General features: G+C 41.6%; 1 protein-coding gene across 2 annotated transcripts; it reads left to right on the forward strand.

The window, feature by feature from the left end:
* The first annotated feature begins 650 nt into the window (after nt 1-650).
* On the forward strand, nt 651-17,531 carry erich3 (glutamate-rich 3). Of its 2 annotated transcripts, XM_061684501.1 has the most exons (14): nt 651-868; nt 3,968-4,061; nt 4,784-4,909; nt 5,019-5,090; nt 6,083-6,187; nt 6,547-6,693; nt 7,686-7,907; nt 8,633-8,810; nt 8,950-9,136; nt 10,366-10,514; nt 10,583-10,720; nt 11,717-12,007; nt 12,806-12,931; nt 13,021-17,531. In XM_061684501.1, the coding sequence occupies exons 1-14, from the start codon at nt 729-731 to the stop codon at nt 16,167-16,169; spliced, it is 5,124 nt and encodes a 1,707-aa protein (XP_061540485.1). In that variant the 5' UTR covers nt 651-728; the 3' UTR covers nt 16,170-17,531. The 2 variants fall into 2 exon arrangements, with proteins under 2 accessions (XP_061540485.1, XP_061540484.1); XM_061684500.1 differs by lacking the exons at nt 651-868; nt 3,968-4,061; nt 4,784-4,909; ... (2 more) ...; nt 6,547-6,693; nt 7,686-7,907 and having other exon boundaries at nt 8,371-8,810; nt 11,714-12,007.
* The last annotated feature ends 565 nt before the right edge of the window (nt 17,532-18,096 follow it).

The following is an 18,096-nucleotide window of genomic DNA, read 5'->3' on the forward strand; positions in this document are numbered from 1 at the left end:
TAATGATAATAATAATATAGTTATTATTATTATATATATATATATATATATATTATTATATATATTATATATATAGTTATTAGTTATTATAGTTATTATAGTTATTATATATAGTTATTATTATTATATATATATATTATATATATTATTATATAGATGTTACAGTTACATACATAAAATATAATGATGATATTTTACAATTACACAAATTACAGTAAGATGAATTGTAATAAGAATAATTCAGCCATTTTGTTCATTTGCCAGTGGGCCGGCCCCGTGAGGAGGAATTTGAAATCTGGTGGGTTAAAGAAATTGCCAAAACAGCTTCAATTATTATGATGTGCCAGCAAGAGCGATGCTGAGCAAAACATACAGGCTCAACTCTGATTGGGCAAAAAAAAAAAAAAAAAAAAGCAAATAAAAACATTATGTACTGGACGCACTACAGCCAAGAGAAACGCTACGAAATGAAGATCAGAGACTGTTGGGAATGAATTCCAAGACTTTCATGGAACAAATATTACGATTTAGGTTGTAAATATGGGTGTTGTTTGAAGTGAGTGGGACTCTGTGTGTGTGTGTGTGTGTGTGTGTGTGTGTGTGTGTGTGTGTGTGTAAGTGGAAACCAGCCTGGTTTGCAGCATTGTCACGTGGTCTCCCATGGCAACCGCCCCGTGTCACCGCTTGCACTCCGGTAGAAGTAAGGCAGGAGCTCCGTTCGGGATCAGATGAGAATCTTCTGCACCGTAACAAGTCCGCCGGGGTCGAGTCGCCTTCACGTCGGTGTCAGACCGCCGAGCCTGCAAGCTGGACAAGTGGAGGGATTTGAAAGAGACGGCGAGCGAACGAGCACCATGAGTCACTTCGGGTATGTGCTACTTGATTTGCTGAGTCACTATCAGTTATTTTAGTTTGGACCACACATTTACTTACCAAAATGGAAGTGAAGTATTGTAGTAAGTATTGGGACACCCATTTTCATCAGTAAATCTCTTGCGGGATTCATTCTTCACTTCATCAGGTTGACAAATTGTACTTTGTCGGGACGATTTAACGGTCAAGTCAAGTTTATTTGTAAAGCCCTTCATCACAAAAGACTCGGAAAGGCCGTCACAGGCCCACAGTTGACCAAGATCAACGAAATTCCCGGATCCAAACGCCCCAACTGGGCACGGGAAACCTCTAAACCCCGTTCGGCGAGAAAAGAAGAAAGTGCGAGAAAGGACGATGAGCGACCACATGGCCGGATAAAGATACTCCACATTCTCCACTTGGCTGCGGTGCGCCGTTTTCTTCCATGTTCAGATAGAGTGAGGTGCCTCGTTGCAAATTATTCCCAAGAAGTCCTAAATGAGCTGGACAGTCGAGTGTTGGAATACTTTGAGATGGTTGAATAATATTGTTTGTTTGTATGTGCCCTGCGATTGGCTGGCAACCGGTTCAGGGTGTACCCCGCCTCCTGCCCGATGACAGCTGGGATGGGCTCCAGCACGCCCGCGACCCTTGTGAGGAGAAGCGGCTCAGAAAATGGATGGATGGATGGATGGATGAATAAGTTGATTTAAATTTGGACGTCTCCATTCATTTCAGTGCAAATTATTTTGCTGGAAAATGTGGAATTTGGGGGAAAGTAGTAATTTGGGGAATATGGAAAACAGTTCCCAATATGTCCTGAATAAAGTGACTATTGTAGTTTGAAGTTGGAATGGTTTGAATCGGTGGAGAAAAGTGGAAGGACTATCACGGCCCAAACTGGTGGAATAATAAGAAAAACAAAGGATTTCTGGTGCAAGATTAAGATATGTGCGAATGACTGAGCGTCAACCCAACAATGGACGCGAACTGTCGGATCGCCACGCTTCACCAACGACGGTCTCCAGAGAGCATCCGGCCATCGAGAGCTGCCGAGAGCGACACGGTGCCACATAAAAGACAATCCGGGTGCACAATAGAGAGGCCGACGGGGGTCAAGTGTGTCAGCTCCTCGAATGCGTGCATGCAATCAGACACCTGTAACAAACACGAACGACAGCGCCCACGAGCTTGATCCAAAACAAAAAAAAAGCTGTGCAGGATTGGAAATGAACAAACAAGCAATGCTCAAATACAAGAATCCCCCATTTATTATTATATGATTTGTTATTATTATTATATTTCTCATTATTATTATATTATATAGACATTGTGTTCCAGACCAGCCCCACAATAGGTGAAATCCGCAAAGTAGCGACCATATACTTTTGGGATTATTTATACATACAGTATTTTAAAGCTGAATGAACCTCTCCAGACTCTTAATTAATTAATGAATCTTCCCCACACTCCTATCAACCGCTACCATAATCTCATAAACACTTCACATACTCTTAAACACCTTTTAAACTCTTAAACATACAGTAAGGCACAGTAGAATGGTATTACTAGTACAGTACACGATGTACTATTTGATTCCTTGTAATAACTGTTTTTCTTTTTTACATGTTCAATGTTTTAGGCTACGAAGCATTTATTTTACCACCAAAAAAAAGACAGCATACACTCAAAATCATGCGAAATGGCAAATTATGCGAGACATGAACAAAACAAAAATCTGCAACGCACTGAAGCCGCAATAGGTAAAGGGCGATACACAGTAACAAAGTCCTTCCACTTTTCTCCCCAATTCCAATGAAGTTGGGACGTGGTGTTCAACGTAAATAAAAACAGAATACAATGATTTGCAAATCATGTTCGACCTATATTTAATCAAATGCACTACAGATATTTAATGTTCAAACTGATAAACTGGATAGTTTTTAGCAAATAATTATTAACATGGAATTTTATGGCTGCAACACGTTCCAAAAAAAAAGCTGGGACAGGTGGCAAAAAAGACTGAAAAAGTTGAGGAATGCTCATCGGACACGTGTTTGGAACATCCCACAGGTGAACAGGCTCATTGGGAACAGGTGGGGGCCATGACTGGGGAGAAAAGGAGCTTCCCTGAATTGCAAGCAAAGATGGGGCGAGGTTCACCTCTTTGCGAACAAGTGCGTGAGAAAATAGTCGAACAGTTAAAGGACAATGTTCCTCAACGTACAATTGCAAGGAATTGAGGGATTTCATCAGCTACGGTCCATAATATCATCAAAAGGTTCAGAGAATCTGGAGAAATCACTGCATGGAAGCGGCAAGGCCGAAAACCAACATTGAATGCCAGTGACCTTCGATCCCTCAGGTGGCACTGCATCAAAAACCGACATCAATGTGTAAAGGATATCACCGCACGGGCTCAGGAACACTTCAGAAAACCAATGTCACTAAATACAGTTCGGCGCTACATCCGTAAGTGCAACTTGAAACTCTACTATGCAAAGCAAAAGCCATTTATCAACAACACCCAGAAACGCCGCCGGCTTGTCTGGGCCCGAGCTCATCTAAGATGGAGCGATGCAAAGTAGAAAAGTGTTCTGTGGTCCAACGAGTCCACATTTCAAATTGTTTTTGGAAATTGTGGACGTCGCGTCCTCCGGGCCAAAGAGGAAAAGAACCATCCGGACTATTATGGACGCAAAGTTCAAAAACCAGCATCTGTGATGGTATGGGGCTGTGTTAGTGCCAACGGCATGGGTAACTTACACATCTGTGAAGGTACCATTAATGCTGAAAGGTACATACAGGTTTTGGAAAAACATATGCTGCCATCCAAGCAATGTCTTTTTCAAGGACGCCCCTGGTCATTTCAGCAAGACAATGGCAAACCACATTCTGCACGTGTTACAACAGCGTGGCTTCGTAGTAAAAGAGAGCATGAACATGATTTTAAAATCATTGTATTCTGTTGTTATTTATGTTTAACACAGCGTCCCGAGTTCATTGGAATTGGGATTGTATTTAAAAAAAAAATAAAAAATAAAATTGCTTATTTTAGCCTGATGCAAAATATGTTTTGCAGGATTGTTTATCATTTTTTGTTTATCTCCCGCAGGCTTATTTCAGCCTACAATAGCCTGACAGACAAACACCTGACTGGCTACTTCAGCAGCGCTCGCATCAGGAAACACTTGCAGAGAGCCGGATTGGTACGTCATGGGAATAATAAAGGATGACAAGCTGACCAATAGTAAAATAGTAGGATTCTAGTCACGTTCTTCCCTTGCATACAAAGGATGCTTTGTATCTTAGAAGCCCGATTTGCCGTCACTACAACTATTTTACATCTACAAAAAGCGGAACGTAGCAGAATGTAGCTTGTAGTAATGGAGTGTTTCGTTTTTACCAAACATAAGTCAAAGTAAAAAGTGTCTTGCATTGAAACGACTCTGGCAAGTGCAATTGATCCCAAATGTTACTAAAAGTAACGAAGATGACCCAATGTAAAAAGGACGCAAATAGACTATTTTTTACACAATTGTCCACTCATCTGTGTGGTTTTTTTTTTCAGGAAAAAAAAAAAAGGAAATTATAATGAGCGTCAATTATTCGCAGATTTGGGCAATTAGCAGTCGGGTCCCTATCCACCACGAATAGTGGGGCTCCGCCGCATTTGCTAATTTATCATTTTGGCACAGGTAAATCAAGGTACCAACATTTATTTTTTTCTGTCACGTCATCATCCACAGAATTTGAAAAAAAAGAAACAAACCTATTTTGACAAAGTAAAGAGTCGCTAGTACGGTCATCTGTTCTCAAATATCGTTAGGTTACCCCCTACCACTGGCTTTAATGAAACATTTTCCTCAAACTATCTACGTTCTGAGTTTTAATTCAGCTGCAGAGCGTTGCGAGCGTTGTCGCCCCTCAGATCACCCGGAGCGGGCGTATCGTTCCGGACAAAGAGTACAAACGCAAGCTGCTCCAGAGGGCCCACCAGAGACATGTCAGAGAGTGCCTGGCCCAGGCCATTTTCCTCAAGGTGCTGGAGATGGAGGTGGGTGGGGCGGAGGGGGTCGCAACACGATGTCCCAGACACAAAAGCAATTCATCGGCGGCGTGCGGCATAATGAACGCCGTGCTAATTTGCGGCCCTTCCCTCGCAGCGTCTCCATCAGATGGAGATGAAAAGAAGACTGGAGGAGTTTGCCAGGAGGGAGCGAGTGCACAAGATGAAGGTGAGTCATTTGCATGTCAATGCCGCTTGACGTCTCCGGGTTGACTTCATTTGGAGCGTGTACGGTGAACGCCCGTTCATCGCGGTCCATCCAGTTCCACCGCCATTTTTTTTTTGAAATGATTGTTTTACCCCTTCCACACTTTTAAAACTGAGGAAAGCAACTGAAGTGGACCATCGCGGAAAAAATTAGTTGGCGACTCATCGACGAATGAGCGCCGCGCGTCTACCGGCGTGCTGCAACGAAGAAACTGCGACCCTGTAAGGGGTTTTAAGGCTCCACTTACAATAAACTGTACTGTATTATTTTTTAATTGAACCATAAAAACGTGGTGCGATTGTCAAGGAAGAAGCGGCTATTTTGAGAGCCTCGTTCACTCACTGCATCCGTGTATTTCAGTGACAGAGACTCTCGACGCTTTGCTTTCTAGGCACAAGCACATATGAAATCATAAATATAGTATTATTGTAAGTATACTATATTGTATAATTGCAAAACTAACCCAATATACTGTGTATAGCTATATATTATATATACAAGTGATGTAGTTATGTGATGGTAAGGCACCATATCGAAGGATCCGTTGCACTGGTCTGTCGAGATATCGCCGTGGGCCAATCAGATTGCGGCTGCTTTGCATATTTAAATTGGGAAAATTAGACATAATTTACATGTCGAATATTAATGACAAATCCCGCAGATTGAACTGCTAGCATAACCAACTTGGATAGCTTGAAAAAGGACATTCTGGCCATTTTCAAGCCAAATTTTCATTGCTAACACGATAAAAGGACATCAACGATTATTTCAATAAAAAACAGCATGGGACCTTTCAGAATCTGCGATACAGTAGGGGCGTGCACAATTAACTGTGATAAGTAACTGTAAAAATACATGATTTCATTTTATTTTTCATATATATCATCTTTCAACTATTGTGTCTCCGCGATAAACGGGGTCGATACATACCGCACACTGCTGTGGTTTTGAAGGTGGAGCGCACAAAGCGATTTGAGGACGACGTCGCAATGATGTCGCCACGCCCACCCGCGGGCGCGAGGGCTGTCAGGAAACAGCGCTCGGGATCCTCAGAGTCTGTGAGTCCAAAGAGGTGGCAAAAGTAGTCACACTTAAGTAGAAGTGCAGAGACTTGTGTAAAAAAAAAAAAAAAAAAAAAAGTACACATCAAAGTATTGTCATAGATTTCCATCAAATCCTTATGTAAAATTATTATTATTATTTTTTTTAAAGTACAGATGCTAAAATGTGCCTAAGTACAAAAGTAAGCATTTAAGCTAGGTGTTAGCATTTAAGCTAGGTGATTAAAAGGCCGTATTTAAATGATCGCAAGAATTCATTTTTCCAGTACATTTCAGAGTGTGTGCTTTTTGACTTCAGGAATCAAACCGGTAGCGTTCCTCCGCATATTTGCTATTCGTGCCGTTCGTGTGCGCAGCCGTGCTCGCCTCGACCCAACACGGCTCCGGGAAAGATGCAGCGGCCCGCGCGCTTGAAGCCCATCCGCAGCGGCAGCAATAAGCGCAGCTCCCCTCAAAGAGTCCGGCAGGCACTCAGCGACAACCACCCGCCGTTCAACTGCACTGTGAGACCAACTCAAAAACACACCTGACTGCTTTTATACAACAATCCCACCAAAGTAAAACACGCTTTTGGAGACAACATAAGAGTAGAGTAGAGTAGAGTAGAGTAGAGACAAAAAGTCACAAATGTAGTTATATTTCGTCAAGTCGTATTTTTTGCAAGGACCACTCACAATCCTAAATCAGATATAAATATAACTACCTTGTGTTCCTTAAATGCCATAGGAATTGAAAAGTTGTCTATTTTTGTTGGAAAAAGTTGAAATGTTATGATAACAAAGGCATATTGAGGGAACAAATCGTATTTTTCCCCCCCAAGAAAACATAAGTACTAATCTTTACAAGAACAAAGACGTACAGTTTTTTTGTCAGGATAAAAAGTCGTAAGCTTACGAGGGTAAAGCGAAAGTCGTAAAATTACGATGTCAAAGTTTAACGAGGGAAGAAAGTCATATTTTAACCAGCAAATTTCAAAAATACAACTTTAATCTCATTATTATTATGACACATTTTATTCTGTAATAGTTACCTTTATTCTCGGAAAAATAGCACTATATTTCCGGAAAAAAAATAGGACTGCAGATCGCTACAGATGTGTTTTGCTAGTCAAAGGCGGCTGGAACAAGTTTTGCTCTGACGAACCAATCAGAGGATGTAAAAATGCGGACCTCGTGTGAGGACGAATTGGAAATCTGATTGCTTAAATAGTTTGAGTCACATGGGTCAGCAGTACTGATTCTGAAGCCACTGGGCAGATTAGATTGACAAGGCAACACATAGATAGGATGAAATCTGATTGGACAAAAAAAAAATCTAATGTCCACGTTCACGTACTGGAAGCAGTGGAGTCAGGAGAAATGCGCCAAAACAAAGGCAATAAACAGTTGGGAAGAAATTAATACAATATAATGGAAAATAATATTAGAATTGGGTCGCAAATTCTGAATCTTGCACAGTACTGGTCAAACACAGCGCAGCCTTCTCTCCCTTCCAGACGGAGAGGCAGTCGAGGAAACGCGAGACAACCCCGTGGGATCCCCCGTTGGGCGTCTCACCTTACTGCCTGCCGGTCATCAACAACTTTGTCACGCCGCTACCTCCCGCCACCAAGAGGAAAGCCAGGGGGCCCGGCTACGCTCCCAGCGGCACTCCTAATCTCAGGGGCCGTCGACTGCTGCGCACCACCACCGTCTCCTGTGCAGTCGACGCCAATGAGGTCAGGTTAACGTGTTGTCTTTGTTGTCTCTGGCAAGAAAACCAATTCTGCTCTACAACCCCAATTCCAATGAATGGTGAAAGGCACATACAGATTTTGGAGAAACATATGCTGCCATCCAAGCAACGTCTTTTTCATATACGCGCCTGCTTATTTCAGCAAGACAATGCCAAACCACATTCTGCATGTGTTATAACAGCGTGGCTTCGTAGTAAAAGAGTGCCAGTACTAGACTGGCCTGCCTGCAGTTCAGACCTGTCTCCCATTGAAAATGTGTGGCGCATTATGAAGCGTAAAATACGACAACGGAGACCCCGGACTGTTGAACAGCTGAAGCTGTACATCGAGCAAGAATGGGAAAGAATTCCACCTACAAAGCTTCAAGAATTAGTGTCCTCAGTTTCCAAACGTTTATTGAATGTTGTTAAAAGAAAAGGTGATGTAACACAGTGGTAAACATGAGCCTGTCCCAGCATTTTTGGAACGTTTTGCAGCCATAAAATTCTAAGTTCATGATTATTTGCTAAAAACAATCCAGTTGATCAGTTCGAAACATGAAATTTTTTAGTGTATTCAATTAAATATAGGTCGAACATGATTTTCAAATCATTGTATTGTGTTGTTATTTATGTTGAACACAACGTCCCAACTTCATTGGAATTGGGGTTGTATAAAAAAATAAATAATAATCTGTGTCAACCAAGTGTGTTGTGTGACTACAAGAGCAGCCCTCTCTGAGGACTTCAGTGGCCCAGAGCAGAGTGTGTGTCACCATGGTTTATTTTGGCCAATCGGTGCGTCTCTCCCATGACTCGGAGGACCGGAGGGACGAGGTGAAAGTGTTTCAGCAACACTGCGGAGGCGAGAACCTGTGCGTGTACAAGGGCAAGCTCCACGAGGGAGGTCAGTGGCGCGACCTAACAAAGTACAAATACTTTCTGAGTCAAGGTGTCTGTACTTTACATACAACTCGACTCAGAAAGTATTTGCACATGATTACATGTCAATTCCCGTAACCCTCGGCCCGTCGTCGTCACCTCAGAGACGTTCCAGTTTGTGTCGAGACGACATCGAGGTTTCCCCTTCAGCTTGACGTTCTTCCTGAACGGCCTGCAAGTGGAGCGGCTCAGCTCGTGCTGCGAGTTCAAGCACAGACGAGGCCCGAGACTGGGCGGCAGGCACGGACACTTTGGCTTCACCGCCGTAGAGCGGGCCTCGCCCTGCTACAAGTGAGGGCGCAGTTTCATTGTCAGCCTTTTTAGTGCACTCAATATTTCTCTTTAAAAAAAATAAAATAAAATAAAATAAAAATAAATCATTTAAATACCTTGATTTTAATTATAGTTTATTTTTTTATCTATTTATTTACATTTTGGATTGTTTATTTTTTTATTGCCCCATGAGGCATTGAAATAAGAATAATTTATTTTACAAAATTAAAGAAACATTTAACCACAGTATGTCTCCTACAGGGTTAAAGAAATGTTGCCTAAAACACAAAAGCTTGTGGTTTTATCGTTAAGTACCTTGTGGGATTTCATGCTTGCTTGTTTGTTTGTTTTTAATTGTCCATTGACACGCATTGATTTTGATTGGAGTTCATTGATTTATTTATTTCCTAAATTTTGCTCTTTAATTTCGTAATTGAATTTTCCATTGAGGGATCATAAGCAATAAAAAAAAAAAATTAACCACAGTAAATCTCCTACAGCGTTAAAGTAATGATAAATAAAACAAAAACTTTTAGTTTTCTCAAGTAGAAAAATTATAGGAGTTTTTGCTAGATTTTATATATTTTTAAAAATGTCATTCAAATGGCTTAATTCTTATTTTAGTTTATTTAAATTTGTTTCCCTATTGAGGAATCGTATTAAGTATAATAAATGCAAAAAAGAAAATTGAAAAATATTTAATTATACAATGAAGAAATGTTGAATCAAACACAAATCTTAAATTTTCTGAAGTTGAAAATTGTGGGATTTTATGTTACATTTTTCGAATCTTAGATTTTTCAGACATTTAATTTGAACATCTTAATTTTGAATTGAATTTCCCATTGCGGGATCATAATAAATATCATCAATGTAAAAAAGAAAAGAAAAGAAAAACAATAGCCACATACAAAACAAACACAATTTCTTTATAACTAAAACGTGTAGTTTTCCAAAGTAGAAATGTGTGGGAGTTTATGCTTGATTTTTATTATTGTTTTTTTTTTAAATTTAGATTTCCTCAAATGTCATTTCAACCACTTGATTTTAATTTTGGCTTTGTTTAAAAAATGAGAGGGATTAAAAAAATATATTTTCCCTGGAGGAACTGTAATAAGTATAATAATAAATCTATCTATATATTTTACCACACTATGTAACCATTATAATCATTCGCCTGAGGGCCACGTAACTACGATGTGGCCCACGATAAACAAGTCTGACACCCTTGACCTAATGTGTTTTAGGTGCATAATCGCAATGGGGCTGGACAAAATGCCCACTCCTCCACCCAAGAGGGTCAAAGATGCCGAAGAAAGCGTCAAGGAGCACGGGAGCACATCCCACTCGGGACGTGCAAGCACCTCTCCACAACAAGAGGACAAACACCGAGATGGTATGATGAAGATAACAACACGTTATGAGTCAGAATGACTGACAGCTCAGCTCGTGCGTCTCGTGTAGATTATGAAGAGGATTTTGAAGGAGACGACGCCGCTGCCGCCGATGAATTCAGTGTCAAGAAAGCATCTCCGACCAGTGGAACGGACGCGCGGACCAAAGATGAAACTTCATCCGACTCTGAAGATGACGGCTGGGACGGTGCGTTGACTCTTGAGTTTATCTGAGGAAAAAACATAAAAACAGGAACATACAAGGAGATAACCAGATATATTTATCTGGTAACTTCAATGGGTGGTTAAAACGAGACCCTGTACACAGCACTACGACCCTTAAATATTATTCATTTATATATTATTATGGATAATAATACAACCCCAATTCCAATGAAGTTGGGACGTTGTGTTAAACATAAATAAAAACAGAATAAAAACAGAATACAAAGGTTTGCAAATCTGATCAGCTTATTGTTTTTAGCAAATAATCATAAATTTTGAATTTTATGACTACAACACGTACCAAATAAGCTGGGACAGGGTCATGTTTACCACTGAGTTACATCACCTTTTCTTTTAACAACATTCAATAAACTGAGGACACTAATTGTTGAAGCTTTGTAGGTGGAATCTTTCCCATTCTTGCTTGATGTACAGCTTCAGCTGTTCAACTGTCCGGGGTCTCCGTTGTTGTATTTTACGCTCCATAATGCGCCACACATTTTCAATGGGAGACAGGTCTGGAGTCCAGGCAGGCCAGTCTAGTACCCGCACTCTTTTACTACAAAGCCACGCTGTTGTAACACGTGCAGAATGTGGTTTGGCATTGTCTTGCTGAAATAAGCAGGGGCCTCCATGAAAAATATGTTGCTTGGATGGCAGCATATGTTTCTCCAAAACCTGTATGTACCTCTCAGCATTAATGGTGCCTTCACAGATGTGTAAGTTACCCATGCCATTGGCACTAACACAGCCCCATACCATCACAGATGCTGGCTTTTGAACTTTGCGTCCATAACAGTCCGGATAGCGTCAACTTGGCGTCGGATTATTTGCTAAAAACAATAAAGTGTATCAGTTTGAACATTAAATATGTAGTGTATCCAATTAAATATAGGTTGAACATGATTTGTTTAACACAAGGTCCCATCCCAACTTAATTGGAATTGGGGTTGTAATAAATGCTTCTCCCACACAGAAGACGACGACACCCGGCCTCCTTCCAGTTCCAGCTCCAGCGAGGAGAGCGACGTCGACGCCGGCAAAGACTCCAGACTGCCCGAAGAAGCAGAAGAAAGCGACGACGTCCTCCAGGATGAAACGGCGGATGAGAAAGAACAAGTGCACCCAGAAGAAGACGCGGCTATCGAGTCGAGCACGGAAGTCGACGTTTCTGACACCGGCGAGAAAGAACACAGCCAGGAGGCCTATGGAGAGAACGCAGAGGGCGAGGTGGCAGAAGATGGGACCAAGTCGGGGGAACCGGAGAGGGGTGAGTAAATGGGAGTGCATACAGCGAACCCCTATTCATTGCGGGGATACGTTCCAGAACCAACTGCAACAGGGGAAAATCTGTGAATTACAGAGACCATATAAAAAACTATTACTGGAGTTAGTTTAGTAAGGTTACATTTACACAATAAATAGTGGGAAAATGTAAATTTATATCTCTGAATTTATTTCTCCCTTTGTATGCAGTTTTATTCAAGGTATTATTTTCTTTAATTATTAGATTTTTATTAGTTTTATTTCATATTGTATTTTAATAAATAACATTTTCACACTAAATATTTCTCTATATTTTGCTATATCTTTCTTTGCATTGTTTTTGGTGTTACATTTAACGTGTATGAGATTGTCTTTTAAATACATTTTATTCAAAGTTACTGAACTCACTAAACAGAATTTGTGACTGACTTTAATTGTCTACCAAATCTTTTCATGAACTGTCTATTTTTCGCATCTTTAATCATTCCTTTGATTATCAACATGGAAATGTCTTATCTATGTATGCTGGATGTGAACATTTGACTTTGTTCTAGTTTTCTTTCATGCATTTTTAGTAAATGTTTTATTTTTTGCTGAATCATATTTTCATGTCTTTGTGCATACTTTTGCATGCTTTGTTACTCTCACTCCGTTTGCACTGTGCCCAATTAAAGATCTTACGTGTGTTGTGTGGGTGTGGCTTCCTATTTCCTTACTGGGTCTTATTCTTTTCAAACCTCCCTGAATGTCCAGTAAGTTGCAGTCATCATTGCATTTTCTGTGTATCTTTCTCTTTCCCAAGCCAAATCTGTACAGGAGAAGCTAGCCGAAGCCATACTGCAGAATTTGCGGTCCAGTTCTGAGCCAGAGTTGAGTGACACAAGCACCGAAGAGAAGGAGGCGGCGTCCACGGATCAAGGCCAGAAGGGTACCAGATTGAATTCCTCTTTAAAACGTTGCCTTGAGACGCTTGTTGAAGAGAAAGATACCAAACGACATCTTCCTGTGCGTTTGCAGAAGCGCTGTTGGCGGAATCTAAATTAGAGGAAGCGTCTGAGACAAAAGAACACACTAAAGCAGGCCAAGAAGAACCCCATGAGAACTCTGAAATCTCCAAAGATGAGATGGGAGACGGTGTGAAAGCAATGGAGCAGGAGGAGGTGAAAGTAGCAGAGGATGGAGGTGATTCTGAGAAAACGAAGCAAGGCGAGCCTCAAGACAATGCTTCAGCTATCGCCATTGATAAGACGATTGTGGATGCTGATGCAGAAGCGAAGCCGGCCAGCAACACAACAGAAACGAAGGCAGAAGAGACAGCTGAAGGATCAGAAATTGAAGTAAAACCAGAGGACTTACACGGCTTGTTGGAGGCGAAAGAAGATGACGTAAAGGATGAGGGCAATAGAAAGGAAGAGGTGGATGAAGCATCAGGAGATATTGGGGCCACTGGTGAAGGACGGGACGATCTCGTGACAAAATGCGAGGAACACAGTAAAGAACAGGAAGAAAAAATCCACCTGAATGAGAACCCGAGTAACGCTAATGAGGGAAGGGAAAAGGACAGAAGTTGGACCGAGAAAAGCCATAAAACTGAAGAAAACACTGCCGAGGTCACAAACGTTGAAACACAAAGCAACAACGAAGAAGCAGTGGCGACCCTCAGTGAAGAAGATAAGGCTGGTGAATTGGAAAAAACTGAGACAGACAATGGTGAGGGTCTCCATGTAAAGAGCATAGAGGCCGAAGAAGTACACACAGAAAAGGCTCATGAAGTAAACGGAGCAAACACAGACAATGAAGATAAAATGGAAGCGATAAACCAAGACGAGAAGGAAGCTGAAGAAAGTAAAGACGTGACAGACAAAGATGAGGCAATTATTACGGCTCAAACCGAGGAAGATGAAGAAAGGCAAGATGTGATGGATAAGGACAAAGAAGATAAAATCGTTACCGCAGAGGAAAGGGAAGAAATACACGAAGAAACTACAGATATTAAGGAAGAAAGTAATCGCACTGAGAAAGACGAGAATGAAACTCAAGAAATTGAAGATGTGACGGATAAGGATAAAGAAGAGAATATCATTATGTCTGAGGTCAAGGAAGGAGAAGAACTAGACAAAGCAATCACTGATAATAAGGAAGAAACTGAAGCAATAGAAGAAGATGAAAACAAAGCTGAAGAAAATAAAGACGTGACGGACAAAGATGAAGAAGAGAAAATAGCTGATGCTCAGAACAAGGAAGGTGAAGAAATAAGCAAAGCAAACACTGATGACATGACAGAAAGTAAAGCGGTAGGGAATGACAAGGAAGATGAACAAAGTAAAGATATCACAGGCAAAAATAAGGAAATTGTTACTCCTCATACCGAAGATGGTGACTTAATAAAAAAAGCAACCACTAACATCATGGAGGAAAGTGAAATGAGACGGAAAAATGACAATGAAGCTGAAGAAAGTAAAGCCGTAACGATTAAAGATGACGACGAGGAACTCATTAATGCTGAGACCAGGGAAAGTGACCAAAAAAACGAAGCCATCACTTACAAGACGGAGGAAAGTGAACACAAACACGAGACTAAAGCTGAAAAAAGCATAAATACAACCGATGAAGCGGAAGTGGAGAAGCTTGTCACCGCTGACACAGAGGAAAGACAAGAAACCTCCAAGAATGCAGAGGAACCGGAGAAAACGTCAGACGAGCACTTACAAAATGAGGACGAAGACATTGTGACGCATAATGTTGGTGTCTTTCAAGCAGCAAATGAAATGAGCACGACTAAAGAGACGCAAGTAGACAAAGTTCAGATGATCGAAAATGGTCAAAACGGGGCGATGTCCACTCAAGTACAAAGTATTGCTAACGGGGACAAAAGCGATGGTAACACTTCAGTGCAAATCGAACAACGACAGCCTGAAGAAGAGTCCCCTGAACACAAAGGTTTGGAGGTAAAGATGGAAATATTTGGAGATGTCCACACGCTAGAAGGTGATGCCGAGGTTGAGTGTAATAAAAATAACTTAGAAACCCTAGTGTCTGGAGTTGACTTAATAGAGGACTCGGAGTCTCATGCTCCAAACAGTAGCAGACACGACAGCAAGGTTGAGAAAATCAAAGAAACTCCTAAAACCAAGGCTGAACCATCATCTGTAGTTGTCGACGATGCTGAAAAATCATCCAAAGAAGAAGAGGAAGAGTTTTCCAAACTCCCAAGCAAGGACATGGTCTCCACCGTGAGCTTGCAAAGGGCTGAAGCTAGGACAGAGAAGGCCAGCAAGGCCTCGGAGGAAGACGCAAGCATGCTTCTCCAACCAAAAACACAGTCAAATACTCAATCCATCACTCAGCTCCCACATGGAGAAAGTCCAGAGGCGCTGGCCAGAGCGAGCAGTTCGGAGCTAGTCAACAACTGGCTAACAATGCATCAAGCATCCAACTTCTTTGAGACCTTCGTTGAACCTCTGGAAGACATGAGGGGGTCTGATGTGGGTGTCAGCGTGAATGTCAGACAGTCTCCAGAGTTTCCGAAAATAGTTGAGCTGTCCCATACGGAAGCGGCACCAAAACACGTGGAAGAAGGTAACACCAAACGCGAAGCTCATTCCCATCCTGAGAGCCTTTCCATTAAAGACGACTCGGAGAAGGTGTCCAATGAACACCTGAAACAGATGCTACCAAAAATCGAGAATGAACCAAAGCTCGGGCAGGAAGATGAGAGTGAAGAATCTCTCGTTGAAGACAAGGTTGGATCAACACATGGGTGGAGAGCGGCGACCATGTCAGGAACCAAACCTGAGAATGTCGCAGAAATCATCGAGAATGGGCTCCACTTGGATGTCGAGCCCACATCAACCGAAGACAAGAACGGCTCTCCAAAAAACGATATTCACCCTGCCGATGAGAAAGTCGAAGAGCGGACATCTCCAGAAGGAAAGATGCACGAAGAAGTTCAAGAAGTAACTGAGGTTAGTCATTTTACAACATCCAGGTCAGACGTCGGAAGCCGCGTGGGCGTTGGGGGCAAACCGTCCGTCAACGGGAGCGTGCGGCAAATGGACGACACGGTCAGTCAAGACCGTTTGAGCGTGTTGTCAGTGGACAAACTGCCTTTTGCTCCAAGCTCTTACTCTTTGTTGGCATCAGCCAGGACCGAGGGTGGACATTAGACAACATGCTTGTCTATAGCTTTCCATTAGAAACAGTCCCAGGTTGTCACTTAAAAGTGGCTACTTTGTACAAAGCATGCGTTTGCCGAATGGACTGAGTGACACATTGGCATTATCATGACCGTAAAGGCAAAGGTCCTCTGGGAATCGCTGTCTATATCAGTGGTTCTCAGACCCCTGGGGAATATTTAGGGTGAAATGCTCAACAAATAAATCATTTACATGGCATTTAGGGGTTCACATGTAATTTAGGTTTATTTTGGCATTAGGATTATGAGGGGTGCTCGAAAACATTTCTCCCCTTGGATCCAAAAGGTTTGACAAAACCTGGTTTATATTTTCCTTGTGCCGAAAGAATTGCAATTTTGGGTGGCCTCAACATGCCTGAAAACTCACCAATCTTTGCACATGCATAGATCCTGGTGAAATGAATACTCAATGTTTTTATTGATTTGCCACCGACAGCAGATTCACCGTCACGAAATTGGGTAGACACTTCTTTTATAACAGGACTCATGGAAACGGTCTCAAGGACCCATGCCCAAAATTAGACAGGAAGTCGGTCATTTTCTATTGAAGCGGCAATTTTGGACAACTTTCAGGGTCTATGGAATCCTGTCTGCCAAATCATTTTGTGGCCCACGACAGCAAATACATTTGCTGTGTCTACTTCATGTTTATTGCTGAATGGATTTGTTCTCATTTTTGCAGAAAATCAGCATATGATTTCACATTCTAAGGGTTCTCTGAGAGAAAAAATAATGATGATGACGAAAACGGGTTTGTCCCCCGTTCACGGCGTAAGAGTTTGACAACCAGTTCGAGGATTAGCAGTGCAAGGACCCTGTTGGAATGCTATTGGTTCTTACGGTCTGCCTAACGTTGAATGATGTTCAGGTCCTAGGAAACCCAGGTTTTTCAAATAGCTGTCATGCATTAATCACTAACGAGAAGCTTGGTAATGAGTTGTGAATCCCGCGCACAATGTTCACAATAGCAGATCTCTTCTCAAAGAGGCCTGGTTAGTGGGAGGCATTGAGTGCTATCGCCTCTTACCTGCAAGCAGATACTCCTCCTCGGCACACACTCACAAACGGTTGAATAATTCACAGCGACTGGTCTCCCTGGATTTACCTTCGCCGCGATGGACCCGCACTTTTAACATCAACATCATGTGTTTGTGTACATTTTGGCATGATGAGCGCTAACGTTTCGTCATCAATGAAATCTTTTGTGATAACATGAAGAAAACAGTGTAAACACTGCCTATGTTTACTCCTGCATAGATGATTTATTTATCGCATTTATTGTGTGCGTTTGCAGGGCATCATCTTATCAGCGGTTTGGCTATTGACGAAATAAAGACGGTGACAAATAAAGCTGTTTGTCTTCATTCCTAATCCTCTACCAAACACTTTGAACACATTTTAACCTTTTAAAAACATTACTATACTTATTAAAACACACCTTTTAAAGCATTCCTCAGCACCTGGTCTCACTTTCTCGCTGTCGAGAGATGCATCACTTTGAGAAAAGGAAAAGAAGCGTCACTCCCGCAGTTCTCGAAATAAGAGGCAAAGCGCGCTAGCTTCAAACTGTTTGTCGCTCTCAGTTGAAGTTTACTAAAGCTGACTGATTATTAAACGTATATTTAAACACCAAAATCTTCAACGAAACCATATCATTTCATCCAACAAAAGTCAATTGGCTTCATTCTAAAATATAATGTGAAACACTATAAAGAGGCTAACGTAAATTAGCATGGATGCTACGGTACTTATAAACCATCAAACAAGGGGTCAGCAACGCATACACACAGAGCCTACAACAACCCTCCCATGCATATACATTATTCTCATTGCTCTGTGCGAACAATGTCTATCACTCCAGCTTAGTAGGGGACCTACTGTGCCTGTTCTTCTTGCGC

Source organism: Phycodurus eques, chromosome 8 (genome assembly GCF_024500275.1).
Source record: "Phycodurus eques isolate BA_2022a chromosome 8, UOR_Pequ_1.1, whole genome shotgun sequence".
Classification (NCBI taxonomy): domain Eukaryota; kingdom Metazoa; phylum Chordata; class Actinopteri; order Syngnathiformes; family Syngnathidae; genus Phycodurus; species Phycodurus eques.